This window comes from Arvicola amphibius, chromosome 7 (genome assembly GCF_903992535.2).
Source record: "Arvicola amphibius chromosome 7, mArvAmp1.2, whole genome shotgun sequence".
NCBI lineage: Eukaryota > Metazoa > Chordata > Mammalia > Rodentia > Cricetidae > Arvicola > Arvicola amphibius.
The window spans coordinates 77,434,525-77,455,310 of NC_052053.1; the positions used below are offsets into that span (position 1 = coordinate 77,434,525).

General features: G+C 43.6%; 1 protein-coding gene across 3 annotated transcripts in view; it reads right to left on the reverse strand.

The window, feature by feature from the left end:
* Positions 1-9,998, reverse strand: part of Ppp4r4 (protein phosphatase 4 regulatory subunit 4) — a 115,229-nt gene extending 105,231 nt beyond the window's left edge. For 2 of the 3 annotated variants that reach the window (XR_005286105.1, XM_038335706.1), the window contains exons 1-2: positions 9,737-9,998; positions 8,290-8,363 (exon numbers count right to left, since the gene is read on the reverse strand). Coding sequence is in view for 1 of the 3 variants with exons in the window: in XM_038335706.1 (XP_038191634.1) it covers positions 8,290-8,363; positions 9,737-9,859 (197 nt within the window). In the remaining 2 variants the exon portion in view is untranslated. The remainder of the gene's footprint in view (positions 1-8,289; positions 8,364-9,736) is intronic. The other variant, XM_038335708.1, reaches the window with a different exon arrangement.
* Between the last annotated feature and the right edge of the window lie 10,788 nt (positions 9,999-20,786).

The following is a 20,786-nucleotide window of genomic DNA, read 5'->3' on the forward strand; positions in this document are numbered from 1 at the left end:
TGTTAACTTCAACTAAGGCTGCAAGCTAAGGAATACAATTCCAAATGTTTACTGGGGGCCCTTTATGTATTCTTTAGGATAAAATTCAATCCTTAACTACATCCCCAGTGTATATGGAGTAGCTATTTGTAAAAATACACATGTATGTAAAACTTACTTATGTTTATTATAACTACATTATTGTAGCTACATGACTTGGCTTATATTGTATTCAAATGTATATAATCATTTATTTTAAATAATTCTATAATAGTTTCTTATAGAAATTTCTAAGCATTTTAGTAAGTAGTCAGATAACTGTACTTACAAGATGAAAACTTGCCCAGCTCTCTCACAACAGTTTCTTGCTATTAAACTCCAAACCTCTCCAATGACTTTATATGGGTCACTTTACAATGATGAAAATAGTTCACCTTTTATTTTGAAGCTTATCCTGCAAATCCCATGAGGACACTCTGCCTTCTGATTCACAGAGAGAGCTTCCTGTAGCTTCAGTACGTGTGGAAAAGAAAGCAGATACCTCCTGTAGTTGTCCTCAGAACAGAAGACAAGGAAAAAGAGATGGCCATCATCCCCAACCCTCTTACTATTCAGAGACCTAGAACTCCAAAACAGGCACTTCACAGTTTGCCAAGAACTAAAGTCATTTGCTATTTGCTATGATGGAAGACAAGTAGCTGAGCTTTATCTATAACTGTCTCTTAATACAGAAAACAATGATCCTATACAAACAACAAATATAAGGAGTCCTGGAATTTCGATGTAAAAGGGTAAATCAGTTGGACATCAATTTCACAGAGGATGTCACCTCAGCAGTTTTTTATTTAAAAAAAAAAAAATAGGACCTCTGGGGCTCATTAAAAGCACTAGGACAAGGGTGGAACTTTCGGGGGGGGGGAACTCCAAAATTCACTTTGCTTCTTTTTAGGAAAAAAAAACACATAAAACATCTCATTACTCATGTAACCAAGAGTCTTCTAAGCACAGCCGAGGCAGAGTAAGTACCAGTTGTGAAAGTGTACAGAAACTCTCCTGTGGGGAAGAAGAGAAGCTTCTTCCATAAACAGACATAAAGTCAGGACAAAGGATAGAAACACACAAAAGCTGTTAACTGAGATGACTGTTAAGTTATCTCTGGTGGGCTAGGAAGTTTGTTGTTTTGTTTCCTAAAAATATATCAGTGGGACCACTTATGCACTGTTGACAGAATTAGAAGCTGATATAAGCACTTCAGAAATCATCAGACAGTTCTTCAAGTTTGGACATAGGAGTATGCTATGACCAATTATTCTATTTCTAGAAAAGATAACTAAAAGAAATATATCTATTTACCTCAGACTTATATATAATGCTTATAGCAGCATTATGCATAAAAGCCCCAAACTAGAAGCAAGGTAGACATCCATCACTGGCATTATAAGTTGTGATACATTCCTACAAGAATATCATGCAGCAATGAAAACAAACTACTTATTGCTTTTTGAAACAATATGGATAAACGTCTCTTTAATGTTGAGCAAAAGAGACTAGACACACACACAAAAACAAACAAAAAACAGATTGTGGTTCCTATAAAGAAGCTGGAGGGAAAGGAATGAGTCTGTGGGAGGCTACTGGGCCAATCAAATAGATAGTTTGATGTCTTAATGTAATATGTCTTAATGATGATAGCTCCTTAGCTGTGTTCATTTATGAACGTTAAACAAGTTATATATTTATGACATTTGAACATTTCTGTGTATTTTCAAAGTCTTCTTTAGAAATATAACACACACACGTCCCTCTTTAAATGATATTCTAAATTTCATTAATTTTACCTTATTTAAAGAGTAGACAGAACAGAACCTCACCATAAATGACTAAAACAACACTGAAAGCAGAAGACCTCCAAACTAGAAATCATAACAATAAAGAAAAAGCAAAGACATGTAAGGAAATAGAAGCTCCTTAAAACGTAGGCATCCAGTAGGGTTTTCCATACAAATTTCTACTTAAGAGGAATAGGTATTCTGTAAGATAGAAATCAAAAACTAGATGACAGAAAGCTACTCATTGGTACTATCCCTGGCTACCACCTTACAGAGTGAGGTGGAGCTCTTAGTGGTAACCACAATTTACTGCCCTGTGTTCATTGCCCCTGAACCTCCTTCACTGCCGGAGTACAAAATATTTAAAAACTCACAGTACAAAGTAGAAAATACTTTCAAGTGGTTTTAAAAATAAGCAACATATAAATATGGGTTAGGTGCACAATCTAATGAACACATTCAACGCAAAATATCAATAGCATATTGCAAAGACAGGGCATCATTTGCAATATAGCTATACATCTGCAAGCCAATCCCACTCAGATGAAAATGCTCAGCAAAGGAAGCTAACAGGGATCTACTGCAAACTGCAGTTGATAATTTTACTTATACTTTATTAAATTATTGGCAGGAAAAACAATAGCAGTATTCTCTTTATGACTTTGAAATGTATGCTAAGCTCTAAGAGTTGAAGAAGCAGGGAAAGCAGAAAAGAGACTGAAGTCTAGAATTAACTGGGCACCCACTGTGTGCTAAGTGCTCCACACAGTTCACTTTTTGGGGGAAATAGTGATATTTTCACTTTGCAAATGAAAAAAAAAATCAAAGCTCCAAAACTTTAGTAACTTTCCTATAGTCACAAAAGAATTGAATAATAGAATAGAATATAGCCTGATTCCACTGCCCACGATACATGCTTGTGCACGCACGCACACGCACGCACACACGCACACATCACAAGTTGTTTAATTTCTCTGGGGTTTTGACCATCTTAAATATACTTTACTGTGTGGGCATGGTGCCATACACCTTTAATTCCAGGACTCGGGAGGCAGAGACAGGTGGATCTCTGTGAGTTCAAGGCCAGCCTGGTATACAAAACGAGTTCCAGGGCAGTGAAGGATGTTACAAAGAGAGGCTCTGTCTCAAAAACAAACAAACAAAATGTATATATTCAGATCACAAAAAGAACAAGAAAGAATTAAAAACAGAACATGACTTGTCCTTCAAAAAGTGTGAAATCTGGTAAAGAAAAGGCATACAAGTTAAGAGCATAAAAGAATATTTGTCTTTGTTTTTCGACTCAGGGTTTGAATGTAGTTTTAGAGCCTGTCCTGAAACTAGCTCTTGTAGATCAGGCTGGCCTCGAACTCACAGAGATTCGCCTACCTCTGCCTCCTGAGTGCTAGAATTAAAGGTGTGCGCCACCACCGCCTGACTTGTCTTTTGAGAGATACAAGTACTAAAACAATAGGGAAGCTGAGAGCAGCTTTAATGTTGGGGAAGGCCTCCTGGTGCTAGATTGCAGATGGACCTTGGGATGTTAAATATTAGACAGGTCTGACAAGGGATATTCTGGGATGAGGAAAGGCAGAGTGAAGGGTGACCACATGGATCCAAGTGACACTGAAAAAAATTAACATTACTGCTCCAAAGGTTCAGATCTGACTAGAAACAGCCTAAATGTTCATTTGCTGATGAACAGATCAACGAAATGTGGTACAATAGTTCTTCTTTACCCAAGATTTTGCTTTCTGTGGTTTGTTATTCACCCTCAATTACTATTAGAAGATACTGAATGGAAAATTCTGGAAATAAAAAAAAAATTCATAAATTATAAATAGCATGCCATTTCTGCAAAAATGAAAAAAAAAACTTCTTGCAATGTCTTGCAATATAGTACTGTGTGTGTGTGTGTGTGTGTGTGTGTGTGTGTGTGTGTGTGCTTAAGTATTCCTTATTTAGTAATAGCCAAAGCATAGGGCTAGTAGGGCTGTCAATTTGGATATGCCAGAAAGAAGCCATGAAGTGCTTCCTTTACTTGAGAAAGTGAACTTCTCGATAGGGGAAAAGAAAAAAATACTCTATAATAAGGTTGCTAAAACAAATGGTAGAAAAGATAGTTATGAGCCGGGCGGTGGTGGCACACGCCTTTAATCCCAGCTCTCGGGAGACAGAGGTAGGCAGATCTCTGTGAGTTCGAGTCCAGCCTGGTCTACAGGAGCTAGTTCCAGGACAGGCTCCAAAGCTACAGAGAAACCCTGTCTTGAAAAACAAAAAACAGAAAACAAAACAAAACAAAAAAACAATCAAACAAAAAAGATAGTTATGTAAAAATAATAAGGAAAAGGACATTTCTGCTTATTTTGCTGCTGTCCAATATCAAATTACAAAAGTTATGGCCATATATATACTTGGCAACAACGGAAAATGTGTTAAATATCAGTACTCGGTACTCTGCAGGTTCAGCATCCAGTAGGAGGCCCTGAAACACATGGCCTGTAGTCAAGCGAGAACTACTGTATGCCTATGCAATAGAACACTATTTACCAACAAAAAGGAATGTAATAATGATGATCTATCACCCTGAAAACATTTTGCTAAGTAAAAGAAATCAGATTCAAAGGCCATATCATGTACCATTCCATTTATAGAATACGAGAATAAGCAGGTCCACGGGGACAGGAAACAGATTAGTAAGTAGCTTTGAAAAGTTGAAAGGATTCAGAAGTAAGATGTAGCTACAAGCTTCAAGGGAGACGAGAATGTTCTAAAATTGACAGTAGTATTAGCTGCACAGTTCTGTGAATACAGGAAAACCACTAATTGTTCACTTCAAAAGAAAACCATATGGAATGTGAAACACAGTTTTGAAAAGCCATTTTAAAAAGTGAGAAAGAGCCAGGCAATGGGGGTGCATGCTTTCAATCCCAGCACTTGGGAGGCAGGGGCAGGTGGATCTCTGTGAGTTTGAGGCCAGCCTGGTCTAAAGAGCAAGTTTCAGACAGCTAGGACTACACAGAGAAACCCTGTCTTAGAAGGAAAAAAAAAGTGAGTAACAAACAGGATATACAATGTACAGCCAAGGGAGTCACACTTACCAAGGATTTTAAATGCCTTAAAGGTCTAAGATTATCTAGGAAACAATTTGAGGTTTATGAGTGAAAATTTTCTTAATGAAAATACAGTATGCATACTTAGACTCTTCTCTAATAAAACTATTCACATATTTTAAGTACATTCCTAAAATATATGCCAAAATCACACAGAAGAGAGAGAACAGGAAAAAGATGCTGTGCTCTGAGTTTGACTAAGACACAAGCTGTGACTATTGGGAAGTTGTTTTGCTTCAGTTCTAAATGCCACAGATGGGTCTATCAGCATCATATTTATGCAAAACCACAAAATCATCTGTGCTAAATCTTCAAGCGTCGTAAGTTCTAAACTTTCTGTTAAAATGGCAATGATAACTGGCCTGTCACACTTTCAAAGTAAACAATGAATTTGTCTGTCAATAGATGTTGGATTCAATTTAAATGCTATGAGAACCTCCATAAATGTAAAGCTTCGCCTACTGATGCTTACACATTCTAATTCAGTATTATTAATATTTCAAGAATGGAGGTCGGTGAAGAGATGGCTCAGTGGTTAATTTGTTTTATTAATTTATTTTATATAAATTTATTAATTTATTAATTTTATTAATAATTAATGGCTGTTCTTTCAGAGGATAGAGGCTCCAGTTCCATCAGATCCAATGCCTTTTTTAGGCACTGACTATATGTGAAGCACAGGCATGCAGGCAAAACATCCATATACAAAAATAAATAAGTATTTTAAATGATTCCCAGAGTTTAAATACACAATAAGAGAACCAAAGAAGCAAATATAACACACAAGTAAATATACACAAATCCAATACTAGGAATAGTGAAGTACTCAAAATTAAACCTGAAAATCATCTACAGAGGGAAAAGACTGAAGTTCCTAATTAGGTTCTAGAATATTCAGACAATTTTTTAAGAGAATAAATTATTTAAAATAGAAAGCTCACTCCAAGAGAGCAGATAAGAAAGCAAGCTTTAAGAGAAACAGTTTGAATACATCTGTAAAACAACCCTGCCCCCTCCTGAGTCCTGGAAAAGAAAGAGCCTTTCAGGTAATCCTGCCTTAATCCCTCTAGAGAAACCCCACTTTTCCCAAACACACCTGCCCCCAGGAGGTGGTAAGAGGGTAGTAATACAAAAGAAGAACCCACACATAAGCAAACTAGTGCTCCCCTATCCATAAGAAACTAAAGGAGACAGGTGATCTCTTTTTAAACTCACTTCTTTGAAAAGGGGTCTGGGGTATGTCTGTCTCAAAAGGCCTTTATGAGGGTCCATAAGGGAAACTTATGTTCGATATCTGAAAAGGAGAGGAGAGAAGGGGAGAGGAGAGGAGGGGAAGGGAGGGGAGGGGAGGGGAAGGGAGGGGAGAGGAGAGGAGGGGAGGGGAAGGGAGGGGAGGTGAAGGGAGGGGAGGGGAGAGGAGGGGAAGGGAGGGGAGGTGAAGGGAGGGGAGGGGAGAGGAGGGGAAGGGAGGGGAGGGAGGGAAGAAAAGAAGAAAAAAAGAATGAAAGGAAGGAAGGAAGGAAGGAAGGAAGGAAGGAAGGAAGGAAGGAAGGAAGGAAGAAAGGAAGAAAGAAAGAGAGAGAGAGAGAGAGACAGACAGACAGACAGACAGACAAACAACTTAGTTCTCTAATCAACAGTAAAAGCAAAGTAAAAAACAAACTTAAAAAAAACAGGTTTATCAATGATATCTAGAGTGAGGAGTCTGTGCGACTGTTTCCTGATTATAAGTAAGGGTTTACACTAAAAGAAAAGCATGCCACAGGAATGAGCAGGACTTATTTTCAATCATTAACTGCTGCATATCAAGAGAAATGTATCCAATATTCTTCAACTGTTTAGTCATGTGCAGAAGAATCATGGTGAAAGCCAATGGACAGGAAAGGTCTCACTATGAAGCACTGGTTGCCCTGATATTCCCTATGTAGCCAAGGCTGTCCTTGAACGCTCAGCAATTCTCCTGCATCAGCCCCAAGCACTGGGATTACAAGTGTGGCCACCAAGCTCCCCTTCACTTTGCTTGCTTCCTTGTGCTCGTCTGTCTGTCTGTCTGCCTGTTTATCTGTTTGGCTTGGTTTTTGTTTGTTATATTCATTGAAGACCATAATCAACAGGGTCTGAATGGTAGGTATATTGATAAATAGCAAGAACAGAAACTCAATGTGCCACCAGGAGATAAATAATAATTAAGAAAAATCCTGGAGAGAGGCCAAGGATACAGATCAGTGGTGAACAGTTTGCTTCACATGGGGAAGGCCCTGAGTCTGAGGAAGAGGAGGAGGAAGAATCTTAGAAAAGGAATTTCTTATATACTCATTCAATAAACATCATGGGACTGGAAATGTGATCCATCGTCTATAATCAAGAACAGAATAAGAAGCTGATCAGCACTTGAAACTAGTAAAGTAGACGTAAGCAAAGCAAACAAGGAGAACAGACATTGTAGGAGGTAACACCAGTTTTCAAAATCTGATTCCCAACAGCAAAAGTGAAGACTAATTTACCAAAAGGAAAAAAATACATAACAGATAAAAATAATTTTAAATATATACAAAATGCCTAGGACATTTTCTATTTCTGAAGACTTTTCATCAATATATTTACCTTTTAAATGATTCTGAACATTTGTATTAGTATGTTCATATATGCATGTGAAGTTGATTCTAGTAAGGTCCTGAATCTATAAGTTAGAAGAGTAAGAACAGTCCCTCCTCCCTGCCCTCCACCCCCAGCACAGGACTGGAGACCTTTGTGTTTGATATAATGTAGAATCATCAGATGCATACATAATACAACATAACCATTTGTCTGAAGCTATTCTATAGATCCTTTGAGATGGTCTGAAACTTAAATGAGAGCAGATTCAATTTAATTTTTTTTAAAGAAACGCTTGTGCAATGTAAAGCTCATACTGCAAAATTAATATAAATATATCCTAAGCACAAATCTGTATTTGTGAATTTCTCTATATAGTAAATAGCATGTAATATTCATACTCTACAATGAGCTTTAAAATTAATCACTGGATACCCTTAAATCTTATCTATCCTAACTGACTCCTGCATGAGCAAAGTTAGAAAGTAATTTTAAAAGGATGTGATTCAATTCAAAACATTAGCTGTTCTGCTTTTCCTCCTCCAGGCAATGTTCTTTAAATTAGATATGTTATTTGATTTCATTTCTCAAATTCATAAGCCCAAGCCTAACCTAATTCACAACATAATTATGATGCATGCAAAAAAAGTACTTTGTTCAAGTGGGAGAGTAAATCTCTACACCATCGACAATCGAAACATAACATTTCAGAAACAGTGCTTGTTTGCCCCACAGGCAAAGAGCGGCAATTTGACAGAAAGACTGAGACATACCTGAGCAGATAAACAGCCCTGTCAATATCACTGAGATCTTCATCAACCGTCAATCTTTCTATTTCTTCTGGTGTCTGTCAAGTATAATATGCAAATTAGATGTACAAACATTGGTCCTTCTTGCCTCCCAAAGACCCTCAAAGACCCTATTGGTGAAAAGGTTTCAGTTATAGCAAAGACAACTCATCCAGAGTCTGATGATTCCTCTACATTATAGCAAACACCACGGTCTCCAGTGGGGGGTTGGGCGCGGGGACTGTTTTTAGTCTAACTTGCAGAGTCCAGGACCTCGCGGGAACCAACTTCATATGCATATATACCACATGTGGACACGGATACATATATTCACATATTTTTATCTCCAACAGAATCCTCCAAGACTAAAGCATTTTTCCACACCAGGGAATGCTTTAAAGGGGGGGGGGGGGGCTGAAGACTGTGAGTTGAATGGCATCGAAAAGGACAAGCTTTGGAGCTCGGTTGGGAACCTAAGAGACTCAGGCTGAAAGGAAATCAAAGGTTCAAGAGAACTATGAGGGAGTGGCCAGATGAGGAGGGAAAGGGTCCCAAAACTAGGTTTACCGTCTGTAAGGATGAGGGTTGGAGTCTCAGAAGGCTGGGAAGATGAGTTTGCGGGGTGGGGGAGCTAGTGAGGCGGGAGGGGGGACAAATAAAGGTTGACTCCCTCAAGGGGGCTGGGGAGCAGGGTCCCACCTACAGTCCTGGAGGGCCTGGGAGGAAAGGGATGCATGGTGACTCTGGATGGGAGAGGCTTTGAAATCCTAAACTAGGACAACTCTGGGAAGGGTGCCTCTCTTCGGGAGGTGAAGAGAGGCCATGCTGCCCTGGGCACCAGGAGACCCGAGCTTGATCGTATGAAGAGGTCGGGGGGAGGACCGTGAATAGATGGGACCTGGGGTGTCCGGGTGAGAGACTGAGGTAGGGCTGTGTGAACCCGAGAGTGGGCCAGCGTCCAGAACCTGGGAACACGGACCCAGAGAGAAGCCGGCTGCGGATGAGGGGCACACCGAGGCTGGCTACAAGAACAGCGGCTTGGCCGTTCGCGGGGGAGGCCGGAGCCGGGTGGGGCGCAGGCTGGCCGCAGTCGAGGGACCGAGTCGGGGGACGGGCTGGTTCCAGTCAGGGGACAGTGCTGATTTCAGTTCCGAGACAGAACTGGCTGCAGTCAAGGGACCCAGCCGGTTCCAGTCCGAGGAAGGGGCTAGCCTCAGTGAGGAGACAGGACTAGCTCCAGTCTCAAAGTGAGGGGCTGGCTTCAGTCAGGGGAAGGGGCAGGTTTCAGTCAAGGGGACAGGGACCGGCCGACCCTCGGCTGCGGCGGAGAGTGAGGCTCTAAGGCGGCTGCGGTGACACGGCGACCGGGGCCGTCGGATGCCGCCGGGTCGGGCGGACAGCCCTGAGGGAAGCGTCTCTCGGCCCTGCGCACCTTGAGGCTCCGGCGGACCGGCCTCTCGATGATGGTGAGTTCCTGCAGGTCCTCCATGTAGCCGAACAGGCTGTTCTGCCCGAAATCCATCGCGACGCCGGCGGCGGGCGGCGGCGGATGCATGGACCGCCGAGGGGGGCTCCCTCGCCGGCCGGCCCGAGCGGCCCCGGGATGCCGGACGCGCGCAGCCCCGCGCCGCCCACCAGAAGGACTCTCTGGTCCCGCTCTCGGCCGCGGGCGAGCGGAGCGAGAGGCCGCGGGCGCCGAGAGATCGAGCGCGGCGGGAGCCCGAGCGCAGCGCGCCGAGGGGGCGGGGTGGGTGGAGGGGGCGGGGCGCGCGGAGGGGGCGGGACCAGAGCAGGGAGCCACCTCAGCGGCCGCCTCGGCCCCGCCCCCGCCCTCGCCCGGGGGGGCTGCGCGCGCCGTAGGACGCAACTGCCTCGCAACGACGCGCCCCGGTCGGGCTCCCTCGGCCCGCGCCCCGCCCTCAAGGGGCGCGTCCCGCCTCTCGACGCGTGCGCAGAGCTCTCCGAGTCCCCAGGCGGCCGGGAGGCGGGCTGGGGGCGGGGAATGGGCGCGGGCAGGCTAAACCAATGACAGTGAAGAGGTGGGGAGAGGACGGTGGGTTGGGCCGTCATGCACCTGTGAGAGTAACTTTCTGGTTATTTGGTGGCTGCTCGGTCTGCCCTGCTGCCCAGCTGCTGATGAGGACAAGCCCCTGTTTGCTTAGCTCCCCGGGCCTACGGGACCCTTGAGTGGCCAAATTGGAAGATTAGTGCGCAGTGTGTGTCTGAGGGTAGGGGACAGGGGTATAGGACAACAATCCTGCAGCGCTGACATTGGGGGAAGGGAAAAGTCCCAAAGGGCCTCCTAGAAGAGAGACCTAAACTGAATCCTGAAAAATCAGTAAGGCTTTACTAAGAGAGGCTAGAGCCAGCCCTTTTAGAATGAAACATGGACCTGTTCAGGTTGTGACGAGAGTGGCTTTTCTTAGGGTACCGGAAGCTAGTGCTTGGCACGGTGGGATGGGTGGAAAGTGATATTTAAGACCTTGGTGGAGTAGTGCCTTGCTCTAGAGGAGCTCACAGACTCGTTTATATTTAGTTCTAGCAAGACTAAGGCAGGTGAGCTGAAGAGATGGTTCAGTTAAGAACACTGACTGCTCTTCCAGAGGACAAGGGTTCAATTCCCAGAACCTATGTGGACGCTAACGACCTTCTGAAACTCCAGTTTCAGGGCATCTGGCCTCCTGAACAATGCACACATGTGGTACACAACCATATATGTAGGCAAAACACCATACACATTAGTTTTTGAAGGAAGAATTGAGCATGGGATCAAGATGGCTCTGTGGATAAAGGAGCTTGCTGCCGCACCTGACACCCCGCGTCCCGCCGGTTGAACGTACTTAGGTGGAAAGAGAGAACTGACTCCTACAAGTTGTCCTATATCCTCCACACTCTCTCCATCTTACACACAGGCACAAGCTTGCGCGCGCGCGCGCGCGCGCGCGCGTGTGTGTGTGTGTGTGTGTGTGTGTGTGTATGTGCGCACACAAAAAATTTTTTGAAGACTAAAATGGACTGAAGAGATGGCTCAGTGGGTAAGAGCACTTGCTGTTCAATCTTAAATGAATTCAGATCCTAGCGCGCGCGCGCACACACACACACACACACACACACACACACACACAAAAGAAAAAACCACTTGAGCCTGTAAACCCAGCACTGTAGGGACCAGAGACAAAAGAATCTCTGGAGCTTACAGGGTGCCTTCAGCTTCACTTAGAGTATGCCATTCCTGGTGTGATGCTGGGGATTAAAGCTAGGGCTTCATGCACAGGCCAACAACTTAGCTACTTTTCAAGCCTGTCTTTATATTCCCATGCCTTAGTAATGCAGTACTCCTCCAGCTACAGTGCCATTTTTCATGGTTTCATTTACTGCCCATCATCTGTGGTCTGAAAATCCCCCCCCCATAAACTTCCCAATACTTTAAATCGTGCTCTACTTGAAGTAAAGATTATCTCATGCCATTCTGTTCATCCTAGCAGAGACGGAACATGAATCACCCCATGCTCAGAGTATCCATATGGTATACACAAACCACCCATTAGTCACTTGGCAGCCATCTTGGTTATCAGGTAGGTTGTTGTGGTGCCACAGTACTTGTGTTTAGGTTAAATTTATTTTACTTAATATAATTACATTTATTATGACTCCCTTACTGTGTCTACTTCATAAACTATTTTGGATATGTATTTATAAAGGGAAAGCAGAATATACAAAGTCAGATATTTATCTTAGGTTTCAAGCATCTGGTAGGCATCTTGAAATATACTCCCTAAGGATAGAAGGGAGGACTAATGTCTGTCTTAATATCTGATAGAGTGCATCTCCCCACTATTCACTGTTGTTTTTCCTCCCCAATGTTTCTTTTGAAATTCAAAATAGAAATCATTGGTGGTGAGCCCACAGCTAACATCCTGATTTTATGTTCCCTCGTCTACAAAGAGTGGTAGCCAAAGAGCCAGGGAAAGGGGCAGAAATATGATGGGGAGGAGGCAAAGTCATGGGGGAGTTGTAAGATATTTCTTTAAACTGTGTGAAGATGTGTCACCGTAGCTGGCTTAAGAAAAAGTTGAACAGCCAATAGATAGGCGGAAGAGGTTAGACAGGACTTCCAGACAGAGAGAGGAGACCTCAGAGGGTTAGAACCAGAGGCACATGAGAGATGCCAGCAAGATGCAAAGCAAGTTAGACATGCAGAATGGGAGAGAGGAAAAAGTCACATGACAAAACGTAGACTCATTAAAGCAGGTTTGTCTACGTTATGAACACTAGCACAGAACGAGTCTAATCTAAAGGCAAAGCTTTCATAATTAATAATTATCTCTGTGTCATTATTTGGGGCTGGCGGGCCCACAAAAGAAAGTCTGACAGAAAGGCTTGCTGCAGCAAGGACCAAAGCCCATGTGGTTTCCATTCGCTGTTAATTTCTGAAATCTCCCCTTTCCCTTTGATCCTTGATTCTTGATTCATCATGTAAAGTAAATATTACTTATGTACCTGACCCTGCTCCAGCTAAGAAGGATTGCATATTTGGACTCTATAATTGTGTCATCTGCGATTTGGTGACACTCTTTAACACGGTTGCTTGACTAACTACATAGACATGGCTTTGATGTAGGCTATTAGAAAGGAGGTTGGTAAAGAGGAAATGCTCAATTTGATGACTGCAGTCCGTAAGTGTTCTAATGACCATCCTGGAATGGAAGTAGCCTGACTGCTAGGAAACCTGCATCTCAGTTCTGTCTCCACCAGTGAGACATGGAAGAGCAGTGCTCAGGGCGCTGGGTTTCTTTCCTGCCCTGCTTTTACACCTGACTCAGTGTGTGCCCACAGCAGGCCTGTGGCATGCAGAGAAGATGCTGCACTGTTACTGTTTGACCAGTCGTGAAACTGAGGCTCAGAGAAGTTATGTGATCTAGAGAAAAGCACACTAAGGAAAACTAGACAGTTCCGCCTCATTTATTCATTTAATAGTAATGTGAGGCCAAACCCAAGGATTTCGAAGCTTACTGCCTAGACTTTAGTCAGGGCTCAGTTACTCTCCACCACTCTACTTAGTGTCACTCTGTCCTTTCATGTCTCTAAGTTAGAACTAGTAATAGTGTTTAGAGAACTGGGGAGGTGGCTCAGTGGGTAAAGAGCATGCTGTGCTCAGTGAGGATCTGGCTTTGAATCCCCATGACCAATGTAAAAGCTGGGTGCGTAGCACATGCCTGTAACCTATTGCCAGGGAGAGGGTGGAAGGATTGTTATGTCCCACCTGCCAGCTCCCAAGTAGCCACACAAAAACTTATTAATTATGGAAGTTCAGCCGATAGCTTAGGCTTCTTCTTAACTAGCTCTTGTAACTTAATTTGACCCATATTTTTTATTAACCCACATTCTACCATGTGACTTTTACCTCTATCCCATTTTGTGTGTCCAACTCATTACCCGTCTGTTTACCTTCTCTGATCTTCTTCTTCCCAGCATTCTCTCTGCCCTCAAAATCCTACTATTGGCCGTTTAGTTTTTTATTAAACCAATCCAAGTGACAAACTTTCACAGTGTACAAAAAGATTATTCCACAATAACAAAAAGGTGGGTGGATCATGGGAGGCTCCAGAGCCAGCCAGTCTAACCAAAGCAGTAAACTCCAGGTTCAGTGAGAGATTGTCTCCAAAAACATAAGGTTCAAAACAGTAGAGAAAGACACCCATCACACACATACATACACCAAATGCACACATGCACACACAAATAATAACAATAAGAGGGCTGGAGAGATGGCTCAGCAGTTAAGAGCTCCTCTTCCGGAAATCCTGAGTTCAGTTCCTGGCAATCATACAGTGGCTCACAACCATCTATAATGGGATCTTCTGTCGTGCAGGTACACATGCATGCAGAACACTGTATACATAATAAATAGATAAGCCTTTTATAAGAGAATAAGAATAAAAAGCTAGAGGTGTTTAAGAGCCCAGTAGTTAAAGTCACATACTGCTCTTCCAGAAGACCTAAGTGCTGTTCCAACCACCTATGTCAGAAGGTTAATAACAGTCTGTAACTCTAACTCCAGAAGATCTGAACCCTCTTCTGGACTTTCTGGGAATCTGTATGCACTCGTACACACACAAGCACACACACACACACAATTAAAAATAACTCTTAAATAATAGTAGTATTTAGGATCAATTGTGGTTGAAAGAATTAAATGGGATAATATGCATTCGATGCTTTGAAAACTTCCAATCATAAATGGTTGCTATTACTATTACTGCCAGCAGACTAGTAACCATGTGGATTCAGGTTCAGAAAAGCTTCAATAAACTGTAGTAAATGCTTTGATTTTTGTGGGAGGTAAAGTAACACTTCCCCAGGCCCCAGAGATGTTCCTGACTTAGTCCCCTGAGCCCGTGAATGATGTCTGGCATGGAAAAGGGTCTTTGAGGTGACCGATTTATGGTTCAAGGTGATCCTCTGGTGAATATTCTCAGTTGTTTGCAGGAGTAGGTCTATCCATAGAGGACCTTTTGCATGAAAGAGGGGCAGACTTTGCCAGTCCTGGCAGAGCCAGTCCACCTAAGGAGGACCAGGCTTGCCACTACGCACGTTCAAAAACAAAAAGAGAGGATGGCCTGTACAACTCTGAAGGGGGAGGCAAGCTCTCCTTCCAAACCCCGAAGCTTCTCCTCTAGATCCTCATATGGCACCTCAGATTCAACGCAGCGGAAACCGCTTCGGACATCTTCCTTCCAGTCTGTGAGAACAAAGCTGTCATGTCTGCCCTTCGGTTGGTTGTTACTTGTCACAGCAGCAGGAGGAAGAACACAAAGAAAATGAACTGGAATTTGATTCCTACGTGGATCAGACCTCAGGAAACAGTTTCAGATGAATGAAAACAAAACCTGAAACTGGAAGACAAACCTCTCCATTTTGTGAAAGAGGATATGAGACTATTTCACAACACCCAAATAAGGAAAGTGTTTTCTTTAACGAAAAAGCATAACCTACTTCAAAAATGTGAATTTGTTTATCAAAGAGTGTGACAAGGCATAGCATAGACTGGGAAAACCTGTGACAAATTAATCCTGGAAGGATTACTGTCCAGAACCGGGAACTCTTTAAAAGATCAAGTAAACATTTTTAAAAAGTGAACAAAATATGTATACAATCTGATAAACCAGTCTGCCTCCATCTTGGGCTTGAAAGTCATTTTATAGTAAAGACAAACCATACTCATTCTTGTTTATGATCAAATCTCTGTTTCTCAAGGATTGGGCTGTGCCCCACCTGTGACTAACTACAAATGATTTTGTACTGCCTCTTCCAGCAAATGGCAGCTGTGCCTTTGTTTCAGGAGCTTGTTATAATTACCTTGCAACCATGTTTTCTTTTCAAAAGTTGTTATGACGACCTTGTTATGCTTCTGTTCTGCTTCCGTGACCCTGCCTACTTGCCCGTCAAATTTCCATTTGGAAACCCTACTCCTGAGCCATAAAAACACTTATATTCTTATTTTCCTCATGTCCACACTCGAAATAATCACAGAGAAATTGTACTAATTAAATTAATGCCTGGCTCATTAGCTCTAGCCTCTTATTAGCTAACTCTCACATCTCGATTAACCTATTTCTATTAAATCTATGTATCACCATGTGACTGTGGCTTGCCAGCAAGATTCTAACCTACGTCCATCTCAGGCCGGAGATTCATGGCGTCTGCCTGTCTCTGCTTTCTTCCTCCCAGAATTCTGTTCTGTCTTCCCCGCCTGGGTTCCGCCCTATCAACTAGGCCAAGGCAGTTTCTCTATTCAACCAATGAAAGCAACACATAAAAAGAAGAACCTCCTACACCATCCAATGCTGACCTCTTGTACCCCACCTTTAAGGAAAAACAGCCCATGTATACAAATTTTTTTAAAAAATGGCTATTATTTGGATCTGAGGTCTTTCTCCTCACATCTATGGAGTTAACATATGGAATTTTCCAGAAGAATCGCCTGTAATCCCAAGAAAACCAATTTGTCATCGATAATAACAATGGCTAGGGAGATGACTCTGTTGGAAAAATGCCCTCTGAGCAAGTATGAAGACCTGAGTTTGGATCTCCAGCACCATGTAAAAGCTAGGCTCCATGACACGCATCTGTAATACCAGGACAAAGGAAGCTGGAGATGGGCAGATTCCTAGAGCTCTCTGACCAACCAAATCAAGGTTTGAGTTTCAGATTCAGTGAAGGAATCTGTCTCAAAATACAAGGTTGAAGAAAATACCCAACATTGACCTGCTGGCTACACACACAAATGTATGTAAACCTGCACACTTATGTGCACATACACATGAACATGTACATGTATATACCACACACAAAATAAAATAATAATACCTTAATAATTAGGCTCAACAAACATTCATTAACAAAATAGGATAAACACATTTATATTTATATTTATATTTATATTTACATCTGTCATTCAACAGTTCCACATGCTCAGACAAAAATGCAAAGTTCTGACCATGCCATGTGTTGTACAGATGCCAAGCTAGGAGAACATGTACATATTGCTGGCTGAAGCGAAAACTGGTACAACCACTTGGGAAAAGGATTTGTCACTTGCTTGTAAAATAGGATATATCACATCTTCTAGGTGTACATTCTTTACAGCATATGTCCGGGAGAAACTCTTACTTGTTTTCCCACAAAGAAACGCACAAGAGAACTTGTGCATGTGGTATGATATTTTTGTACATTGTGAAGATGTGTCTCTGCTGAACAGCCAATAGCTAGTCAGGAGAGGATTGGCGAGACTTCCAGAAAGAGCTAGGAACTCTGGGAAGGAATTAGAGATGCAGAGAATTGCCAGCCAGACGCGGAAGAAGTAGGACGTCCAGCATGGAGGGGAGGTAAGGAGCCATGCGGCAAAATGCGGATTAATATTTACAGGCTAAAAAGCCTAAGATAAAACCAAGCTTTCATACTTAATAAAATCTAAAATATGAACTCTTACACTAATTATCTTAAAGATAAAACAAAAACACAGGTTGTTGCTTAAAACAAAACAAAACCAAATAAGAAAAACCAACAGAACATTCTAATGCTCTCCGTGGGCTCCCCTCTGATTACAATTCATTACTAGAGCTAAATAATAGGCTGCCTTTTGTGTTATCATCTCACCAATTTTTTGAGCTGGGAGTCACTGGATCAGATGCATATTATTGTCTTAAAACACCCTGTGATGGTGTCATGGTGTAGATAATCTTCAGCAATTTGTATCTGTCATTCAACAGTTCCACGTGCTCATAAGATTTATCTTCATGGATGATAGAGCCATTCATCTTCACTCTCAGTTTCCTATTTTTGGGCCTAAAGATATTAATTTATTTAATTGTCTGTTAATCATTGGTGGGGTTGTTTCCAGGTTTTTACTACAATCTGTACTGGAGGTTAAAGTCCAGAGCCAAAGTACCCGCAGACTTGCTTTCTCCAGAAGCAGTGACAACCTCAGCTTTGTCCTGGTCAGTCCATCACTCTGTTAGGTTTACAGGCATCCCTGATTACCTGTCCCAATTTTCTCCAATAACACTAATTATTTAACCTAGCCACCTAGGGCTTCAGGGGTCTCTGAGATCTTGGGGTATTTGCACTCAGGAATTTTAGGGTGTGTCATATTCAACCTCTGATTCCCACCATCCCCAGATCAGCAGTGACCAATCCAACAGTTTGAAGATTTTATTTTTTTGTATGGATTATGATCTTTTTCCCTTCCAGGTCTCCACTGGAATGTCATGTTCCATAAAACCAGAGATTTTTGTCAATTTCATTCCCTGCTGCACTCACAATGTCTATGGGCACATGACAAACACTTGTTATAATTGTTACAGGCAGGAGCAAGAGCCACTTCTCCACATTCCAGCTGCACTCTTGGAAAAATCCTTTTACTTCTGTATTCCTCAGCTCCCTCCATCAGATGAGGGGGTCAGGCTAGGTAACACAGAACAAGAATTTTGGTCTACTAGTGTAGGAGCACTAACCTTTCCCAGTCTACTAGCATAGGAGCACTGATCTATCCCAGGTCTACTAGCATAGGAGCACTGATCTATCCCAGGTCTACTAGCATAGGAGCACTGATCTATCCCAGGTCTACTAGCGTAGGAGCACTGATCTATCCCAGGTCTACTAGCATAGGAGCACTGATCTATCCCAGGTCTACTAGCATAGGAGCACTGATCTATCCCAGGTCTACTAGCATAGGAGCGCTGATCTATCCCAGGTCTACTAGCGTAGGAGCACTGATCTATCCTAGGTTCTCAAGAACACAATGAGTGAAAAGTTTCCTTTCAAGTGCTTCTAAGTGGGGAGGGGGCACAATTGGGGGAGCAGCAAAGAGACGGAGAAAGAAGTGAGTTAAGGAGGGTGAGAAGAGAGACCAGGGCACTGTACAGACAAAGTGGCTCTACTCCATTCAGCGCCAGGCCACACAGACCATCCCCAGACAGGATGCACAGAAAACACGGCCTGAGAACCACCTAAGGCAAGAGGGCATTTATGGCTTCCTCTTGTGCCTCTGCCCAGCTAGGAGAGTTAGTTAATGTTCTTGCAACTTAATGGTCTCAGCAGGCTTGTGTTTGTTTGTTTGTTTGTTTGAGACAGAGTTTTTCTGTGTAGTCCTGGCTGTGCTGGGACTTGCCCTGTAGACCACCCTGGCCTCAAACTCAGTGCTGGGATTAAAGGTGTGCAACCGCTGCCACCGCCACCGCAACCACCACCAACAGCTGGCTCTAAACCGCCTGGAGGGAGCCAGACCCTGAGCCCGCTAGAGGAAGGCTTCATCCAAGTCCAGGAGCAGGCCGAGGAGCCTGCAAAGGTTGGCCTAAGACTGCCATGAACTAAGCAAGAATGGTTGAAAAGATCCATCTCTTGTTGCCTGTGGACCAGTAAGACCTCAGCTAGGTGGCCTGGCCAAGAACATCCAAGATAGGGGAAGTGAAGGCAGCTGATGGGTAGTGGAAAACAGAGGTGGGGATAGGGCTGCCCAGAAGTGAAAGACTGGGTTTAGTAGACTGGTTAAAAAAAAAAAAAAAAAAAAAAAAAAAAACTACCTGCCAACTGATGGGTCATTGGAGCCAGAGAAGCTGGATAGAATGGTGACCTTTGACAGCCCTGACAGACAATCCCTGGCCTCATGAAACTGTTCTGGGTCAGGCTCTTGGTGTGTGTGGCCTTGGACTGGCTGAAGGTGAAGGCCCAGCTGGGAGCCAATTCCATAGCACTGGAGCAGTGGGAGACCAGCTCCCCCCCCCCTTCCCCTGTGCTGCCCAGCCTCCCACCAGCTCATCACTTTGCACACTCTTCCTCAACTCCCACCACCCCCAAAGCCATCTCATCTCCTCTGCTAGAGAGCCTGCCACCACTCCCCTTCTGGAGGGTGTGTTTTTCTCCTGTGCAGGCTGCCACTTTGGGTTGTGCCCTTTATGGCAAATCCCTCCCTCCCTCCAGAGGGATGAGATACTGGCAGAATCAACTGCCCCACGTCTCCTGGGAGGCAAAGCAGCAGATCGCCACATGTGAGCATAGGGGGGAGGGGTGTCCACGGAGCTGTGATGGGCTGAGACTTGCTGCTGGCTGCCTGCACAGGCAGCGGGAGGCTGATTATAGGGCTGGGTCCCTCGGCCCTGGTTGTGGGTGCAAGAAGCTGCCTATGAGGCTGAGCTGTCAAGGTGGGGGTGCTGGTTGCCCTGGTGACTGGGCTGGGAAGTGGGCTGGCTTTGTAGGCACAAATGCTGAGAAGAAAATATAATAAGCACCAGCTAGAGGTTTTTTTTTTTCTCCCTCTTTCGTTTCTTTTTATTGATTAGAGCATCATTTAGAGGGAGCCTTGCCATTGTAAATGAAGAATGACCTTCTGCATTTGGACCCCGACTCCAGCGATTTGTGATTCTCTGTAAAAACCCCATTCTTACATTCATTCCTTTTGAGTCCACTGAGCTAGCCTAACTACTTAGCCCTACAACAAGGACAGACCATTTCCCCTCTCTAAGCCACACTGGGATGAGAAGGATTCCTGGGTTCCACCTCCAGACAGTAACTCAGTCGGAGGACCAAACCTGGGAATATACATTTTATCCTTTCTATCCACTGCTGCCCCAGGTACCCTGCCCTGCCTTTCTGAACCACAGTTATCAGGAACAGAGAGCTATGATTTTAGGATCGGTTAGGACAGAGGCTCTGTCTTCCACATGAATCTGTCACCATCTAAGATGACCAGTCACACAGAGGCTCAGACGGGACGAAGGCACTTGCCTAGCTCAGTGCCTTTGCGCGCCAGGCTTTGGGCTTACTTATTCTTTGTGAACCCACAGTGGCTCTACTAGGCTTCTCCCCGTCCCATCTGCTTACTGTCCTCCAGCCAAATCTCCTATCCAGGGAAATGATGTGAGCTTAGCAGTGAGCAGAGTCATCAAGCTGGCAGGCAGACAACAGAGGAGGCAGCTCTAACA